This window comes from Bemisia tabaci, chromosome 1 (assembly GCF_918797505.1).
Source record: "Bemisia tabaci chromosome 1, PGI_BMITA_v3".
NCBI lineage: Eukaryota > Metazoa > Arthropoda > Insecta > Hemiptera > Aleyrodidae > Bemisia > Bemisia tabaci.
The window spans coordinates 78,897,060-78,917,310 of NC_092793.1; the positions used below are offsets into that span (position 1 = coordinate 78,897,060).

At 39.6% G+C, this 20,251-nt stretch overlaps 2 protein-coding genes across 4 annotated transcripts in view; one reads left to right on the plus strand and one right to left on the minus strand.

Moving 5' to 3' along the window:
* The first annotated feature begins 423 nt into the window (after positions 1 to 423).
* Positions 424 to 17,441, plus strand: Gbeta76C (guanine nucleotide-binding protein subunit beta-2). Its single transcript, XM_019061401.2, has 7 exons — positions 424 to 740; positions 5,794 to 5,939; positions 8,099 to 8,232; positions 12,674 to 12,839; positions 15,693 to 15,897; positions 16,168 to 16,384; positions 17,173 to 17,441. The coding sequence occupies exons 1-7, from the start codon at positions 672 to 674 to the stop codon at positions 17,277 to 17,279; spliced, it is 1,044 nt and encodes a 347-aa protein (XP_018916946.1). The 5' UTR covers positions 424 to 671; the 3' UTR covers positions 17,280 to 17,441.
* Positions 16,468 to 20,251, minus strand: part of LOC109043978 (uncharacterized) — a 30,306-nt gene continuing 26,522 nt past the window's right edge. For 2 of the 3 annotated variants that reach the window (XM_072306244.1, XM_072306245.1), the window contains exon 12: positions 16,468 to 18,959. In XM_072306244.1, coding sequence (XP_072162345.1) covers positions 18,804 to 18,959 — 156 coding nt within the window. In that variant the 3' untranslated portion in view covers positions 16,468 to 18,803. The remainder of the gene's footprint in view (positions 18,960 to 20,251) is intronic. The other variant, XR_011900825.1, reaches the window with a different exon arrangement.

Here is a 20,251-nt window from a genome sequence, read left to right on the forward strand (position 1 = left end):
CGCTACGTCCTCCGATCGCTTCGCGGTCCAATCCTACGTAGCGCTTCGCGTCTCAGGCGTTATCCGTCAGGCGTTACTTTTATGATTTCATATTAAAGAGTATGATTTTTAGGATCTGTTTGAGTTTCCACGTTAGATCGACTTGTATGTCGCCGGTAAAGCTAGGGATGCGCTAGCGGAGGATAGATGAGTAATATGTAAACACAAGAGGAGATTGTCGACGGGAAATGATTTATGGACGAGAGAGAGGTAGTGCGCCGCAAAATGAGATCATAACCGCTGCATACGTGAATGGTAGATTCAACACTGGGTGAGGGAGTCGGTGTAGTTAGGACCGTTTTTATGGAACATCCCGCCGACTATAATTTAATAATATGCAACGACAACAGCAGCGCTACGAGCCTCGTCAGGTAGAGACTGAAGGCAGAACTAAGTGTAAGTCTCATTTGGTGGGATTCAGAGTAGCGGTAGCCGTGTCCGTAATAAAATTAATAGACTCTTTTCTCCATTGAGTTGCCGACCACACCGAACGCTGACTTAGTTCGTAGGCCTCCCTCCGCTCGAATTCCACCCTGTGCTAACGTGTCGCTCTCTTTTCCCTCTCGATTCCGTTCTGAGGTGAAAGTTCCCGCTTGGATTCCCTCGATATTACGTCGTTTCACTCGTGAGGAATGGCTCCGAAAGATCCTGAAATACTCAAATTACAAGAGGAGTTGAAAGACATCATCAAGAAATGCCAAGTATGCCCGAAATTCTTTATTGCACCTTTGAAATTTCCGTTCACAGTAATTTGACAAGTTAGACTTAGTGTAGTAGAGTTTTATTTGCGATGGAGACTCAACGAGGATTCTTCCGTCCATATTCTTCACCACGCAGTGTTTAAAATATCCGCGGAAATTTTTTTTTTGTACCAATCGTTCTTTGTATTTGTATTTTTTGTTACCGCAGAGATGCAATGCGTATACATTTTTGAGAGTAACTGGGGGGGGGGGGGGTTTCCCCGGGGCCGGGGTTTTCGCCCCTCAGACAATATGCGTTATGCCAGTGGCGTAGCTAGGAATTCTTTAAGGGGGGGGGGGGGGTTTCCATTTAAAAACGTAACGGTAAATTTACATGATTTTGTGTACATCCCCGATTATTATTTTATGTCTGCCCTCCAAAAGTAAAAAAAAGGTACAATTAACGAGGCTAAGGGGGGGGGGGAGTCCAGACCCCCTGGACCCCCCCCCCCCCCTGTCTACGCCACTGCGTTATGCGGTACGCCTATGATTTTATATTATAGCGTAAGATTTGACAAATTTTTAAGTTTCTTACTTTGACATACCTATGTAACCTATGTATGTTACCTATGTAATTGAACGGTCTCGTGTTTAAAGTAAGGAGTTAATTAGTGAGTAAGTTTTAATGGGAAATTGAGATGAAAACTCGCCTTTACATCATGGGTGAAAATATGGAGGGGGGCGAAGTGGTCTGAACTCCACTTGGCCTCTCCCAAGAAATATGAGAGATTTTTCTAAATAATGCGTGATATACTTTTCTCCTTGGAAATTGTTATGGATAAATTTTTTAGTGAGATAACAGCTTAAAATGCTCCCAATAAGACGACTCAACTTTTCCCATTTTTCAGGTGAAGACCCTACGGACCCCTCTTGTAAGCTAGGGAAGTCCCCAAACTTTCTTTAGAGCTGTGGCGGAGTCCCGCAGACCCCCCTAAGTATGGGATGCCTTTTTGTTCCCCTTGACTCCTCTTAATTGATGGAGGTGCCCTTCCGGCCCCCCTCACGAAAAGTTCCTAGTTCCGCCCATGCTCTAGATACTCGTAGAGTTATTGTCGTCTCAGAGCAATACTTCAAGAAAAAATTGAACACTGCTACAGCTCAGTCAGCCTCCTTCTTCTCCCCCACAATTTTAGAGTTTCCGAGAGAAATTACACGGACGATAACGGGAATATCCACATCGTGCAATATCTTTCAACTTTAACCGCGTTCTTCTCCCTGTCACAATATTTAGCATTTTTAGTCGCGATGCCCTCCGCCCAAGTAGCACAGATTGCAATAAGTAGCAATTGCACCGTAAAGATATTGCAATTCCACTGAGTGTTGTGTATGTTGCCTAGCTCTTATTGGAAGGGGCTCCATTTATTGAAACTTATTGCAGTAGGTAAAATTGAAATAAGTCGCAATTTTTCATGGCATTACATATCGCCTATATTTCTGACACATGAGGCTCATTTTGTTGCTTGTTTAAAATTGGCATAAATCGACTAACTGATGTAAAAATATTGCAGTTTAATAGTAAAAAATTAAAATTTCATTGAAATCGAATTGCAATTTAATTACAATATTTTCGTCGCACTATGCTACTTGGGCGGTTGTAGCCGGAAGGAATTTGAAAATAACGCATCATAATTCCAACGAGTCTTACAAGCGAGTAAGTCGTGTCAGGAATTTTACTTAACTATTATTATTTCCTCAACGAAAGCAAACATAATGCATGCGAAAACTCTTTTAAATGGATGACAATCATAGGCGTATGGGTTGAGCGATTTGCCGGCAATGGTCTGGCCCCAACTTTTCCAGGAGATCCTCGATTTAGACATTTTTCAGGGGGTGTCGCCCGGAAGATTTGGGAAAATTGTCCCTTTTAAGATGAATTTTGAGGCTAACCTCTCGCAAAAACTTAAGTTCCAACTATAGCAGTAATCCCCCCCCCCCCCCCAAAAAAAAATAATAATAATTTCAATTTGTTTTCCTCTCTCTCGTTGAATCGTGCAAATGAAGCGTGGGAATGTACCTACATGTCCTGAGGATCGTATATTATGTAAAATACCTCGGGGGAGGGGGGCAGATGAAACTATTTTAAACTCTAAGGGAGACCAAGCTCAATTTTACTCCCTCACGAGCTGAGCGACAATTGAATAGTTTAGATTGACCGCACTCAAGTTAATTTTTCCTGATTCTAACTTTCTTTTTGCTTCGTTTTTGCAGAGAAATACCTCTCCAGAAAGAAAGGCGTATTGACTCATGTATCGCCGAAAGGATTTCTGTCGACAGCGATACCTCCTTGAAATTCATGATAATGTTAAAAACCTTTCGAAGTTTAGATTATATCTCCAAAATACTAGCCTAAAAAAAGGGTTTGGCGCCTAAAAATGAGCAGAACGTTGAACGAGGGCCCGAGCAAAAGGTGGGGGAAATAGGGCTGGAACTGGCCCTGCTGAGACTATCCGTTTCATGCTCATGACATCGCTTCGTAATCAATTATTATTAAAGACAATTTAAATGTATAGTTTTTACGCCAAAATTATCGGCCCATTTTGATCATTTTTTCCCGGGCCGACCTTGGAATTTTATACGGCTTCCCTATCATTCCGGAAAATAAGGAAATCAAAATGTCAAATTTTTATGCGTTTTGCAAGGCAGTGCTCGAAAGAAATGACCTAAATGTTGAGAAAATTCCATGCACAACAGTCCAGTCGTTCGGATATATTGGTGATTTCAATATTGTGAATCAATTTTTTTTTTCTCTTCAGAAAATATCTTTAAGCTGTCCTTATACGGCCCAAGTAGCACAGATTGCAACGAATTGCAGTTACACAGTGATATTAATGCCACTGCATCGGAATGTTGTGTATGTTGCATACCTGCTAATTGAAGGGGCACCTCTGATTGAAATTCATTGCACTAAAATTGAAATACGTCGTCATTCCTCTTTGCATCGCATACTGCCTATCTTCCAAATACACATAGCTCATCTTATAGATCGTTTAAAATTTTCATTTATTGACTAAAAGATTTACCTAAAAATATTGCGATTTCATGATTTAAAAAAAAAGAAAGAAAGAAAAAGTTGCATTTATAAATCATTAAATCGCAATTTAATTTCAATATTTTCATTGCACTGTCTTACTTGGGGGGGGGGGGGGGGGGGCTTTTAAAACAGGAGACTCGGTTGAGTTCGATTCGGATGTTTTAAACCTGCATGGACATCGAGTTACATGGACATCCAGCGAGTAAATCCCGCCGTAGTCAAATAAAATTGCGCGACATAATTAGAATGCTACAAAGCAATGACTCAATAAAGAAACCTTACATCGGAGGTAAAAGGACCAAACAAATGTTTGGCTTCCGTGGATATACCTACTTACTCACTGCCTTAGTTTAAAACTCATACCTGTCTGCTAAGTGGTGACCGTGTTATTTACTGCTCTCTCGCTCTCACTGTGGCGCATAAGCCTTTCCAACAATTTTTCGCACTTTTCCTCAAAACCTACGGACCACTAAGTTCTAAATGATAAGAACCAAGTTATAATTCAGTCGAATTAATAACGCATGCTCAAATTCCTTCACCGCCAGCGGGCGTGTGTATATACCTAGAGCACCCAGAAGAAAGAAAAGAAAAGAGGACTCATTACCTGGAGACCATATCGCTGAAAATCAGATTTTTTGACTTTTAATTCCTCCCCCTCCTAACGCGCCCGCAACACGGGTCGACACCTCCCTGAATATTACGTAACGTTTTCATCGACCCGCTCACCTCTCAAATTATCGTTTTGTGATGAATATTTTGACTTATTTATGCTAAAAGGACCTATGCTACACGCAGTCCCTGCAACAATCCAGTCGTTCTGATATATTGGTGATTTCAATATTGTGAATCAATTTTTTTTCTCTTCAGAAAATATCTTTAAGCTGTCCTTTATACGGCCCAAGTAGCACGGATTGCAACGAATTGCAGTTACACAGTGATATTAATGCTACTGCATCGGAATGTTGTGTATGTTGCATACCTGCTAATTGAAGGGGCACCTCTCTTTGAAATTCATTGCAATAAAATTGAAATACGTCGTCATTCCTCTTTGCATCGCATACTGCCTATCTATGCATATAGTTCTTTTTAGCATAAAAATGAATATTTGATGGATCAATACCAATCCGCATCAATTTTTTATCGTGGATTTTCGAAAAATCGGCGCTACGCGCCCATTCTAGCGTCACGTGACGCAGTTATGGGCGCCTCTCCCCCTGTATCGCAGGCTCTGGTCTTCTTCACCCTAGAGGGTTAAGCATTTTAAGAATGACCCCCTAGCTTTCTTTTCACTTGTCCCCTTCTTTTTTTCTCTGATAGATAAAAGTTAAACAGAATTATTCGAACTTTATATCTAGTTTAAAGAAAGAGGGGAGGGGGCGCGCAAGAGACGAGAAATTAATGACTGCAGCGATGAGCGCGAAAAGAGGAAGAAAGCAGGTCAGGTAGGGACATCTATTATGATACTACGTATCAACCTCGTGCTGAAATTGGTCGGAAAAATTGGCCGTATTTCTTTCGAACAGAACTATGTGCAGGTAAGAAATATGGGGTGTGCTCCAGAAAGCTGGATAAGAAACAATGTAAAAGTGGGCGTGATTCCTTTTGAAGAATTGGAAAAGCGGGATTTTAAATTGAGCAAACAGAACTATGTGCCGACTGAATGCGGTATTCGCCGCGGGTATAGTACGAGAGCGTTGTGGACAGGGCTCATGAGTTAAAACGTCCGGACGACGATCCTCCCCCCCCCCCCCCCCCTCGCGCTCGATCATTGCCGCTGACGTCACTGGCGCTTTATTATTCTCATTCACTCTTACGGCCAGAGAACTGACGAGCACATCCCATATTTCTCACCTGCACATAAATCTGTTTGATGGAAATACGTCCAATTACTCTTGAGTATATAGGTTACCCACTATACTAAAAATAACTTCAATCTTGGTAATATATCAGCAGACCTAACTTTTCAAATTTCACTGGTTTCAGGAAGATCAAGCAAAACAGCAAGACGCGACACTGGCGGAAAAATGTGCAGACATGGGTGATATTCCAAAAATTAGACTGACCACAAAGAAAATGTTGAAAGGGCACATAAATAAAGTTAACTCAGTTCACTACAGCGGCGACAGTAGGTAAGATAATTCAGCTATCATGTGCTCCTAGGACCTGCCATGGGCTTTTATTTTTCAGTAAAAAGCACCTGCCAGGTTCGGTGCAGTGATTTTAGTCGGGTAGCGTGTAAGAGATGTTAGCGGACTAAGAGTTTTGGGCCATCTTGTGCAAATAATTACTTTTTGAAAATCGGGGAAAGATTACATTCACGCCATATCAGTTCGCCTTCAATTTCGGTATAGGCAAAACAAGCTCCCACGTGGTCGAATAGTGGTATCGTTGTGGAATGGCTTGTTCTCCTGAAATACATTAGAAAATAGCTTTTTACCGAGCCAGAGCTAGGTTACTTTAACGCATTGTCAGTACGCCTTCAATTTGGGTGTAGGCACCCACAATGTCAAATAATGTTATTTTCAGAGCAGGTCCTTGAGAAAAGTGACGGAACCTATTAATTACTGAAAAAGTGAAATGGAAATATTACCTCTAGCTGGGGAACGTTTGACAAACATTTTCGCCCACAAAACGCCCTAAAGAATTTAACTAAACCGAAATTATTAACAAATGCAGTTTAAACTTCGAATATGCTAGTTTGGAGAGAAAGCTGTATCATTTAAGCCCCTATTTATTGGATGGACTCAGTTGACCAAATTGTTGTAGACACAATAACGTTACGTCAGTTAAAATTGTGCGTCTTTAGGTATACGTTCCCATGTTTCATACTGTGCCTCCCGGTCGTATGAAGCTTGAATTCAAATTTTGGTTCAAGCTCATTTGAGAGGTTTGGAGGACAAGGCGCATAAGTTCGGTTTTCGAAAAAATTGATATATTAATGATTTCAAGTTAAACTAGTCTTAATGCATATTCTGTAAAAAATTCGCTCTCAAACTCCAACTTTTAAGCATAAAAAAGACAGTTTGATGAAATTTCTCTCCGTCATGAGGATCCTTGTAATTTTGAAACTTCAAACACGTATTTTATCGAAATAGTAAAACTGCACTTATGCGCCTTGTCCTCCAAGCCCCTCATTTATCTTTTGCCAATAAACGGTCATCAACGTAAGTGCCCCTTTACGCGCTGTGTTTCACCAAACTTTTATCTTTTTTATTTCTCGTCTGAGGAGGAGAGGATGCACAGAGCAAGTATGTGAAAAAAAGAAAATGAGAAAGAAGGAAGAACACGAAGAAAAGAGGAAGAAAACGAGAGAAAGAGAGAGTAGAAGGAGGAAAAGGGGAGGAGAAGACAAGGGAAGAAGAGGAAGAAAGAGAGAGGGAGAGAAATTAGAAGAGGCTACCTACTTCAACGTAATGTCAGTTAGCCTTCAATTTTTAGAATAGGCAATACACGCTCCCGCGCGATCGAATAGTGGTATCATCTCCCATCCCATGTAATAGTCAGATAGTCTCTTCACCTTCCCCTTCACTCTTTTCTGCTTCTTATTTCGCTTTTCTTATTTTTCTTCTTCCTCTTTCCACCTTTCTCTCTTGTCTTCTTCTTGTGTTATCGTATCTACAACGAATTCGCCGACAGAGGCGGCTGTCTGACTATTACATGAAGGATGTTACCACTATTCGACTGCGAGGAAGCGTGTGTTGCCTACACTCCAAATTGAAGGCGAACTGTCATGATGAGACAAGGAGTGATGTTAAGTTTATTGGATATAGCGATAAGGGCATGAGGTGGGAACTTCAGGTGGATGCCATGGTGGGGAGGGGGTGGGATCAACAACTATATTGATGGTGAAACTGCAGAAATGCGTATCTCAGTTTGCGGCGTTGCAGACTTCCTGTCATACTTTATATTCTACATGAGAAACTCCTGAACACCATTTTTTGAAAATTCAGATGATTTTTCTTCTCTTAATATAGAATATTCTGTGAAAAATTCAAGCCATAATGTTGGTTTGGTCTCCTTTCAGAAAGTAAAACAAGAGCTGAGATTTCGAAACACCGCACCGAAATACCCATTTTTGAAGTTCGTCCGTTGATATCTGCTCAAGGTATTAAAATGCCATGCTACGCGGCGCAGCATGGCTCCATTTTCTATGAAATGCTAATAAATAGCGAGCCATATTTACTTATTATACTTTGAAAATGGAGGAGGAGCGGTTTTTACTTAGGGCTCTCTATCCCACGATTCGAATGATAGAAAAAATAATCCACACTGTGTACATTCTCCGCAGGCACGCAGTGACTGGATCCTTGGATGGTAAACTAATTATCTGGGACACTTGGACTGGAAACAAAGTTCAAATCATTCCACTTCGATCCTCATGGGTCATGAGCTGTACTTTTGCGCCATCCGGAAATTTCGTCGGTAAGTAACTCCTTTATCATATCTTATCTGTGCGGTACTTTAAATTTGATTCAGAAGATGGGGGGGCTAACAGATGGGGAGGAATAGAGATTAATCAGACGCAGGCCAGCCACATCCCATCTCGGGCCCTGGTACCAGTTTTAAAGTCCGGGCCCCAAGCACGGAGGGGGGGGGGGGGGGGGGTCCGAGGGGCATCCCCCGAGAAATTTTTTTGAATTAGAATTTATACGACTAATCGGACGCATTTTGATGCTTCCATAGAGAATTTTTCCATCAATTTCTGCGGAATAATTATGTTTTTTTTCTACTTTCAGTACAAAATATTTGCGAATTGTTGCATTCAAAACATCTGGAAAATTTTTATTTTTATTTTTTTTTTTTGGAGGGGGCATATGATACTATTTTCAGTTCTAAGAGGGCCAGGCCCCCCTGGACTCCCCCTTCGTTTGTCTATGGCAAGGGAGTTGAGCCATGAGCCATTGAAGTCGAGGATGCCCAGACTGGAGACCCTTAGCATCTGACGACGGAAGAAAATGAAACGCAGTTACTAAAAATATCCCTCTGTACTGAAAATCTTGAAAATAGATAGAAATTTTCCAAGAAGGATACTTCTTTGTAAATTTAAGAAGAATTCTACAGTGCCCCGGCGTGTTTCTGAAAATCTATTCACCTTTTGCGAAATTTTTAGGGTAAATTTTTCACTTTTTCTTACGAAACAAGGGTTGCATGTGAACTCGTAGTGGTTTTTCACGGGTAACAAGGGCCACTCCGGGGCCCGGGACCCGGTACCAGGGATCCAGTATCCCCCCCCCCCCCTTGTGGCGGGCCTGGTCAGACGGCATTCGTGAAAAGGAAAACACTTTTTTCCCCTTACTTATACGAGCAACTATCAGCGTCAGAAAATTACTGGTACATCCTAAGAAAAAATGATCATTTTTTACAAATAGTAACATGCAAACGATCTGAAGTTAGCCTTCAATTCTACCACTTAGGCAACAAGCGTAACGAGGAATACACTTACCTTTTACAATAACACAGAACACCCATATTTCGTTCCAGGTGTTTTCTTTGAGGGAACTGATGAACAGTACACTGGTACCCTTAGTATCGGCAGCTATATTCCATTTAATACTGCCTGTTTTATTTAATACTGCCTTCAATTTTGCCGCATGTGCAACAAAATATGTACTGAAGTGCAGGAATAGTTATCCGAAAAAAACTCGTTTATCTCGCTGCATGATCTTCAATCATCGGCCCGGTTTGATCTTCAATCAAACCGGGCCGTGAGCTTTCTATTCCCTGATTAACTTTAGAAGGAAGGATAGATCGAATTTTTCCTACAAGTGAGGAACACATTTGGAAATCTATTGCGAGGAGGGATTTCCCCAACTGCTGACTGCAATTTAGAGTGAATTATTATACACGCTTACTTGGACTGCTAATTCAAGGCAAGTTATGAATCATTTTCCGTCCTTTTATACCCCTACAGATTTCGGGTTGAAATCTCGTGTTTAATGGGAAACTGTCTTCTTAATCATTGAATTTTTTGTGCTCTTTATTAATTTAGGAATTGTTAAAATTTAGTGACAAGCATGCTTACAAAATGTAAGGGCTTAAATTTGCCTTATTTAGCTTTTTCTCTGACGTCATGCGTATCTTCTGAAATTCTGCTTTAAAGTGAATCTCTCGTCACTCAAAGTAGCAAAATAACTATGTGGTTATTTTGCCACCGATTCCAAAACAATTTTTGGAAAAAATAAGAATTTTGAAAGTTTGTGGAAGTGGTTTTTACTTTCGCTCACATTTTACATGTATTGCTATGTAGCTAGTGTCGTCCAGGGCCGGATTTAGGGGGTGGCCACATGGGCCGCGGCCCATGGCGGCAAATTTAGGGGCGGGAAATTTTGCAATTTTTTCTAAAGGTAGGTATAAAAAAAAATCGGATTCAGAAAAAAAATTACAAACGAGAAAAGGCGACAAAATCTCTCATTTCCAGAGAGAACAGTAATTTCTAATTTTGCCGTCTTTCGGTGATACAAGAGACAGCACCTTTAATTAGTCAAGTTGAGAGAGAAACCGAACACGCATGGAGCGGCGTGGCGCAGAGAGCAACGTTGACGAGGACTTGAGATGAAAAGAAGAAGCCCTCGGTGCGGCTGTTGGCATGTAGCACATATTAGCGCCTACAAGACTCAATTAATACTGCACGCATTGCGTCAAACACAGTGCGGTCATCAGCGGTCGGCGTGAAACGCATAGCGCCTACAAGACTGTAGGAATACTTCAAGCATTGCGCAAAACACAGTGCGGTCAGCGCGACGATGCGGCGGAACTTAAAATTATTAAACCACATTTATGTTTGTTCTTACAAAATTTTTTCGTTCATTTCTTATAAATCGAGGGCCTTGTTCACATGGAGATAGGTTTACGGAACTTAAATTTCGCGAAAAGTTCCGTGAATTTTTGCTGGTACTGATGACAGGGCTTTCCCAAAAAATATTTCCGACACGAGTAAATGCGTCTTATGCACCTCTTCCGCTCCGGTACGTTCACTTGATGGTTTTTATTGATGTTTCAAAACGAATGAGAAGGGGGCGGCAAAACACAGGCGGCCCGTGGGCGGGAAATAGGTAAATTCGGCCCTGGTGTCGTCGATTTATTAATTAAAATAAACTAAGTGGCTCAGTCATTTTTTTTTAACCAGGAAGCACAACGAATAATATAATTTTTGAGCCACTGAAGTCATTATTATTTTAAATTCGATCTAATGCGACCGCACTAAAATATAAAAAGGTAGGTATACTTACTTAAATAGAAATTAGTATCGGTGACCAAAGAGCACAATACATTTTTTGAATTTTTCGCTTCAATTTCAATGAATCAAGATTTTTAAATTTTTCGAGTGTCCTTCCCTGAACTTCTCTCCAGCTTCAGTAACGCAATTTTGGCAAAAACAATTATGTGAAAAGAGAGAAAGAGAGGAAGTCTTTGACACGCGTGGCCGGAGGAGAGATCTAAAAATTGAACTTCATTTTGCAATTAGGAACTACAATTTCTGGCTCAGCTTAGAAACATCGTATGTACCATTGGTATCCCTATGCACGTAAGTGTTTGTACGGATAAATCAGAAATATTAGTTCCTTTTCGAATTATAGTCTAATCCAGAAATATACTATAGTCCAATTTGAATTTCAGCGTGATAAAATTTATGAACAAACCATGAAGAGGAGACACTTTCATGAAGGCTATTTCCATTTACATCTTCCGTCACATTCATACGGCGCAATGATACAACTATTTGAACTCGACGGCATGCGTAAGGTATCACGCCGCATTTGAAGGCGTTTTCAAATCAGCCAAGTTCCGATACCCGGATTATCGTTTTGCATGGTTCATATTCTTTTGTTATATTCCGCGCTACTTGTTTATTTTTAATCCTCGTAGAAAAACCACCCATTTGTGAATGTAATTCTAGCTGAAGCGCACATCAGCTATGCGTTCACCACTGCAAAAATTTCAGAGGAAATCGACAAGCCCAGCGTGCATGGAGGCTATTTCAATTGCAATCTTCCGTCGCATTTCTAAGGCGCAATGATACAACTATTTGAACTCTCCGGAATGCGTGAGGTATCACGCCGTATTTGAAGGCGTTTTCAAAACAGCCAAGTTCCGTTATCGGAATAATCGTTTTGCATAGTTCATATTATTTTGTTTCCATTTCTAACCGCATTCACTACTGCAAAAATGTCAAAGGAAATCGACAAGCCCAGCGTGCATGAAGGCAGGCCCGCCACAAGGGTGGGATACTGGGTCCCGGGCACTGGTACCGGGGCCCGGGCCCCGGAGGGGGCCCGTGTAACCCGTGAGAAATCATGACGAATTCACATGCAACCCTTGTTTCGTAAGAAAAAGTGAAAAATTTAGGTACCCTAAAAATTTCGCAAAAGGTGAATAGACTTTCAGAAACACACTGGGGCACTGTATAATTCTTCTTAAATTTTCAAAGAAGTATACTTCCTGGAAAATTTCTAGATTTTCAGTACAGAGGGATATTTTTAGTAACTGCGTTTCATTTTCTTCGGTCGTCAGATGCTAAGAGTCTCCAGTCTGGGCATCCTCGACTTCAATGGCTCATGGCTCAGCTCCCTTGCCATAGACAAACGAAGGGGGAGTCCAGGGGGGCCTGGTCCTCTTAGAACTGAAAATAGTATCATACGCCCCCCCTCCCCCCAAAAAAAAATAAAATAAAAATGTTCCAGATGTTTTGAATGCAACAATTCGCAAGTATTTTGTGCTGAAAGTAGAAAAAAAACATAATTATTCCGCAGAAATTGATGAAAAACTTCTTTAAGGAAGCTTCAAAATGCGTCCGATTAGTCGTATAAATTCTAAAATTTCTTTGGTTCTTCAGCTTTGTTTGACTATTCTGTTGATCTTACAGCTTGCGGCGGTATGGACAACATGTGCACAGTTTATGATCTGAACAATCGGGACTCCACGGGCGTGGCTAAGATGGTCAGAGAACTACTTGGTTACGAGGGGTTCCTGTCTTCCTGTCGTTTTATAGATGATAAAACACTCATCACGGGCTCAGGTGACATGAAACTGTAAGCTGACTTTCTTTGACACCATTTTCCTTTTTAAAACATCTTTTCTCGATTCTGAATTTTTGTCGGGAGACAAAACAACGTACACAACAACAACAAACAAACAACAACGTACAAACAATGTACGATTAGTTGAATTCAAGATTGCAGCCAACCCATTTTCATCTTTCTCGACTCTGAATTTTTGTCGGGCGTCAGTGTTACAATGTACGACTAGTTGAATTCCAGAGTGCTGCCAACTCATTTTCATCTTCCGGAATGTGACTCGATGCGTTTCCGTCAATCTTATATTTCTATTTAGTTGATCGCGTGTCACAATCGAGCCACCCAAAACGCCTTCATTTGAACGAGTATGCAACATGACGTACCTAAGAGTTAAAATAGTTGCTCGCGAGGTGTAGACTAAAGAAACGCTGTTGTAAGAAGCACCTTTGTCTTTTTCATATGTCGCCGCTTATTGGACGATCATCGATGGCTCAATTTCTCATTATTATTGCAAATTTGGATTTACCTTCTTTGAGTTTCGAGAGTTCTCCGATCTGGTTGAAATGAAGCTAGTACTCTGCTATAAATATTCTGTTGTGTCCGATTTCCTCGTCTAAAATACACTGGCGAGTATGGACGGAACCGGACCGAAAATGGATCCTCGAAAACGGTCAAAAACACTCGTTCCTCGGCTCAGGTAGCTCCATCGAGTTTCGAGACCGCATGCGCAATCGATTTTACGCTTCAAAGTACGTAGGATTCGACGCTCATCTCGACATCTTTTTTCCTGCCCAAAATCGAGAAAAATCCCCAGGGGCATGGTCTATAATTTAGGGGTTGGAATCGAATTCGGAAGTTCTCCGAAATGAGTTGAAGAGTCCGAATCTCTGGTCCAAAACGCTCCACGAGTCGACCCATCCTGACAATCGCGGATATTCGAGCATGCTCAAAACGACCAGAAACACTCGTATTTGACCGTTTCTCGGCTCAGACACTGATCTTGAAATTTTTTTTCAAGCCCAAAATTGGGAATTATCGACACGGGTTCCATGGACTATAATTTTGGGGTCAAAATTGAAAGTTCTCCGATCGGGCTGAAATGAAATTGGACCCCTTTAAAATGACAGGCTGAGTCCGATTTTCTGGTCTAAAATGCTCCACGAGTCGACCCGTTCTCACAATCAGCATCAGCGGTTATTTCACCAGGCTCAAAACGGTCAAAAAGACTTGTTTCTCGGCTCGATTAGGAATCCTTGCTGAGGGAAGAATAATAACAACCCTGATGAAAATTGGCGATAAGAGCTGCGTTTCCAAATACCATAGGAATTCTTATCGCCGGCTAAAGAAGGCTACAGAAAATCATATAGCTGGCTGTAGATTGCGGAGAAAATTATACGGCCGGGCTATACGAAGCGATAAAAAATTATATAGCCGGGCTATAGTTCCTATCGCCGGGCTTTACATTTTATCGCCTGGCTGTTGCTTTTTCGCCATCGATTATAAAAGGCTATAAGAAATTGTGTAGAAATTCGTGTGCTTTGTATATCATTAAGTTTGATACGAAACCACCTTAATATTTACAAAACACATATTATAGTTACCTTTAATTAATACATATTTTTCTTCATCAATTAAAATGAGAATAATCCATATGTGCAAACATTTCAAAATCATGAGTTGAATAACGCTGACTCCACCAGATTAAATATTAGAGCCTAACACAAAGCGGAGCGGCGACGCACTGGCGCCTACAAACCTAACAGGGATACTTCACGCATTGCGCAACGCGTGAAGTATCCCTGTTAGGTTTGTAGGCGCCAATGCGCGTTTCGAGCTGGCTGCCCGCCTGCCGCACCGCAGCGTGCCACGGCGCTTGAAGCAACTATTTCACACCAGAGGTATTGCACAGTATCATACGAAACTGAAGGCGCTCAAATATACTAGGAATGTTAGGCATCCATCAAAAATACGGAGCTTTCCTCGCAAAATAAATCAAGATACTACAGCCCAAAAAGAGAGCAGTGGTCCAAAAACTCACCAAGTCCTAGCATCCGTAATTGGTAACGTTTAGCATACACTTTATCGCCTAGCTGATGCTTAATCGCCATCGGCTGCAAAAAGCTGTACCTAAGAAATTGCGTAGCCGGCTATAGAAGCTATTGGAAATCTTACAGCCGGCTGTAGGTCTATGGTATTTTGGAACACAGATTCTACTGCCAATTTTTACCAGGGAACGTATCAAAAGAGGGGTGTTGTCATATGGACGTATTTCTGCCAAACAGAACTATGTGTATTATGACGTGAGCCCTGATATGCATATATTCTTATGGGTCTCAGGGCTCATGTCTTAATGCATGTAGTTCTGTTTGGCAGAAATACGTTCATAAATGAATCAGTAAGACGTATCTCCTCCCTTGCCTGCACTCCCTTGGAAGGGGGGGGGGGGGAGTTGGGGCCGTTCATTAGGTAGGTACATGGCGACTAATTTTTGATTTTTTGACCCTTTTCCCCGCTCACGATACTTTTGTGGCGTAAGTTATCCTATCCTTCGACATGTGCGAACTAAATGGCACACTGCTTTCTTCGACACCTCTCTCTCCCTAAAGCGTTATCCATTTATTTCATGAACGGCCCTAAGAAAGATAAAAATTGATTTGAGAAAAGTACAATCAATACTGCTCGTTTCTACACCTTGCAGTTATAAATTATCTTTTTGACATGGATACTGAATTTTTCTAATCACCTTCTCAATACGTTTCATTTTTGTATTCAACTTAAAACACTCAAGACTTAAAATACTTATTTAGAATGGATGATTGTTTCAGTAATTTTTGTGATTAATAATGAAGAGGCGTTTTTGGATTTCAGGTGTGTTTGGGACATGGAAGTCGGAAAGAAAGTGAAAGAGGTCTTCCCAGCTCATTGTGGGGATGTTGTTTCCATCTCTTTATCACCAGATAACAGTTATTTTGTCACCGGAAGTGTTGATCGTACTTGTAAGCTGTGGGACTTCAAAGAGATGGAGTGTAAACAGACCTTCTTCGGTCACGAGGCGGACGTCAATTCAGTTTGTGTAAGAGAATATTATCCCTAACTCTTTCCATTACCAGGTCATTGCTTTAGGCAGAGAAGATTTGATGATATTTTGGTATAGACCTTTGATAAGACAAAGTAGCTAAGGCGCATTTAGCTAGAAATTTTGTTTGTGATTAATGCTCTTATGCTGTTGTGGTAACTTGCTTGGATTTGAAACAATTAACTGAATTTTTCAAAGAATAAATTAAAGTAAGTTTTTTTTCTTTTTTTTTTGCAAAGTAAAAGAGTATTCATTTCATTCTTTCAGTTCCATCCCAGCGGACAGGCCTTTGCAACAGGGTCCGAGGATAAGACCGCACGACTATTCGACATTAGGGCTGATCAACAGCTTGCTTTGTTCACTCCACCGAACAAAACTTCTGGTTTTACGAGCTGTGGTCTCTCTATCTCTGGCCGCTATCTCCTTTGTGGCTCAGATGACCACTCAGTCCATGTATGGGATGCGATGAAAAATGTTCATAATGGTGAGATGTTCACTTTGTTTTTTGTTTTGAGTTGACGAGCTTTTGCCATGTGGGACAGGAAAAAAGAATTAGAATCGCCAAAATTCTGGGCAAAGTAACACAAGCACCATTTTTATTTACTAAAATATTGAACTTTTGCAACATTAACCATTTACGAAAAAAGTAAAGGAGGAAAAAGACTAAGAGGAACAGCAATTTTGCACTAGAATCTTGGCGGTGCTGCTGAATCATCCCTAGTAGTTTACCTTGTAAAATAACACAGGAAAAAAATAACTCAACATAAAAAGTTTGTGATCAAAGACGTAAGTAAAAATGGATAATAATACGTACTTTTTACGTATTTTTCTCATAAAAAATATTATATACATAGGCATTTAGTTTTTGTTCTATTTTACAACTTTTTTTCACAAGTTTTCTCTACAGTATTTTGTTTTGTAAATGTTACTGTATGCACTACTGGGTATACACTATTTCTTGAGCATATTGTTCATTAAGCAAAAAAGTGACATCTGTTCTAAAGTTGGATGCAAAATCGCAGGATCTGATTGAAAAATTGTAAAATTGATGATGACATGCAATAACTAGGAGTCAGGCAATTTGACCTTTCAGTTGACTTGAATGGCATGATTTTCTAGTGAACAATTTTTAGTAGGTACATGAATTTGGCATTGTTGAAAAAACGATATCAAACCCTCCAGAAATATGTTCTTTCGAGCTGTTGATCACGGCAATGTTCTGTTGGTCCCCCTGTTTGTTTTGCTTCATTAGTTAATGTTTAATTTTTTCAGGCTGTCTCTCAGGTCATGAAAATCGCATTACATCTCTATCTGTATCAAGTAATGGAATGGCTGTTGCAACTTGTTCATGGGATCAGAATGTTCGTGTGTGGGGTTAATTTTAAATGAAAACATGTTGCTTTAAGTCACTAATTTCCTCCAAAGATTAAATTTCTGTTGTGAGCTTTTAACATTGTGCAACTTAGTTGCTTCAGCAACAAAATTTGTCAAACTTATGTGTAATATTTAAAATACATAATTATACGTACATGTTGAGTCAAGGGTAGTTTCTTTTGCCTCCTACTTTTCAGATATGTGACACATGAAAAAAAAACGAGTTTGCATCTAAGACAAGTGGATCAATTGGCATTACCGAACTTTATGCGTCCCACATCTGCCTATTTGGGGTTGAGACACAAACTGGGGTATGTTACGGCACTAAACCGGCAGGTGCAGGATACAAACAAGTAACAACAAATGACCTGCTATCCTCGAGTCTCCAATGCAAACCATTGCTTCCATGCGGAAACAGAGAACGGGAGCAGGGTGCAGGAAATCTTGAAATTAAGATATTGATACCGTTCTTTTGAAGAGGTTTCAAGAATTTTGCCGCGAAAACTGCTGAATATGCCAAGTCAAATTGAAGAATAGATAATGAATAAACTTCCTTCATTTCTGTCAGTCCGTAAGATCCAACCATTGTCAAGAAATTTTAAGGGACGCTCGGAGAACCTATCATGACTAATTATCTACGTCTTCCTGGTAACATTGGCCATTTAAATAAAGCCAAAGAACTGCATAGAGGAGAACTCTCAGATAACTGTTGAAACATTCAAGTTAGAAATCTCCTTTTTTGCACTAAAATGCCATCATCCACTTTTGCAAACTTTCTACTACTTCATTTTAGTAAATTGTAGCAAAAATTTTAGTTTTTAATGTTGCATATTTTACAGTTTATGTTTAGCATCAATATGAGTGATTAACAGGATTCAGTAAAATTTTGATTTCTATTATTTATTTTTTTAAACTAAAATGCATTTTCTTTTAACAGACATTTTACATAAATTTTACGTAGAGATGAACTAAAAAAGGTTCCAAAACTCATACATTGTAAAAAATGTTTACGTTTTTTCAAGTCTAAATCTGACGGTGAATGCTATCAGGGGCTACCAAATCTTATTTTTGGGATTGTATTTTCCATCTTATTTACGATTCAGAGTGTTTTTACAATAATTCAAAGTAAAAAGTAACTTCTGCAACTGAGTTGAACTAAAATAAAATAATAAACCTCTTAACCTAAATAAACCTTATTAAATAATGCAGAAAAAAAAAATAATTCTAATATTCTTCACAAGTTTGAAGTTAAGGTGATGAGAAAGATTGTAAAGAGGTCGTTATTACTAAATTAGAGCCAAATAATTTAACATAAAAAATTTGTGATCAAAGAAGTAAAGATCGATAATAATTATTTTTCTCATACGCAATAATTATACGCAGGCATTCGCTTTATGCCTCATAAAGCCTCATAATTCTTGAACCAAAAGTCTAGAATTGATGGCGTGAAATAAACTTACTAAATTATTTCACTCCATCAATTCTAGACTTTTGGTTTCTGATTTTATATCTATTCTGATATCGCTAGATCATTCATCGAAGTTTGGAAAGTATTGGTCCTTTTTCTTAGGATCTGCATCTTCTTTGGATTTGGGTTTCTTAGGTGGCTCTTCCTTGTTTTCATCTACCCTTTTCTTCAAGATAGATTTGATGGGTTGAACTCTCGAGTCTTGTGATAATTCCAACTGAAAAAAAAAAAAAAAAAAAAAAAAAAAAATGAAATTGGACTTTGTGCTGGACTAAATAAAAAAGTGACTGAAGAAATAAAAAGCGGTCAGCAGGAATAGAAAATCAATCTGAGACTGGATCTGCAAAAATAAACCTTAAAATTCAAAATTTGAAATTGAGGTCCATGAACTACCTTTGAAATTGCATGAGATTTGCATGAAATTGCAGAGACATTTTGAAGTTTGCTTGTCAGTAGACTCAACTAATCCTTGAAAATATTAAACTTAAAAGCCTATTTCGGTTTTCAGATATAAATGTAGGTATTTATTATTCTCCTAAGTGTCTGCCTCCCACTTGTATAAATGCCCTTCCATTTCCTCTTCTTACAAACTGGGTAATAATTATGCCAAAAAGTAATGAGGACGCATGGAGATGACGTAAATGGGCAGCAAATGTTTTCCCATGATTTTAAGATTGGAACTTCCTAAAAAATAACGAAAACCCCTTAAAATCGGTCTAATTCGTCTACATGCAGGCACATCTTCTTTCTTGGATACAAAAAAATAAGTAAAAAAATAGAAATAGGACGTTAGTGCATGAACAGATTCAATTGGCAAAAATAAATCATGAGTCTCCAACTGACTGCATTGCCGGAAAAAGGGGACATAGGCAGAGATCTTGTTTTCAGTAAATTGCGTTTGAAAGTTTACTTTGTTTCTACAGACACACAAGTGATAAAGTTGCGCAACCTAAGGTCAATTCCCAAGTAGAATATGTTAGAGTTTGAAATAGTCACAATCTTTAAACGGCAATTTTAAGACAAATTTTAAGAGCGAATAATGATGAGATATTCGGGTTGAGATTAAACAAAATATGTATTTCTCCAAAAAATTAACATAAACTATTCTCCCTGACATTATTTAAGATATACTGTCATTAAAATAAAAAGAAAAATATCATTTTGAGAGTTAACAGATTGCGTAGGAAGTTGCATGAGGTTGGATCCATGATGTATGTTCATCCTTCCCAGGATTTTTGTCTCACTCAGGTTAGATACCCTGAGTAAATTATTCCTTAATATTCTTGGGGAATCACATTGACTTGTGGCGCAATTTCTTCATTTGACGGAGGATTCGGATATACCCGCGTGTGTTTTGCCGCTATAAAATCGAAAGGTAAAATCGATCTTTGGGGGGCCTGAATTCCGATAAATTTAGTGGACTGTATCTTTAGGACCTAAGAGATTGAACTTAGAGAAATCTGAAATGGGGCGGGGGTGTGGGAACACATAATACATAAATCATCATAC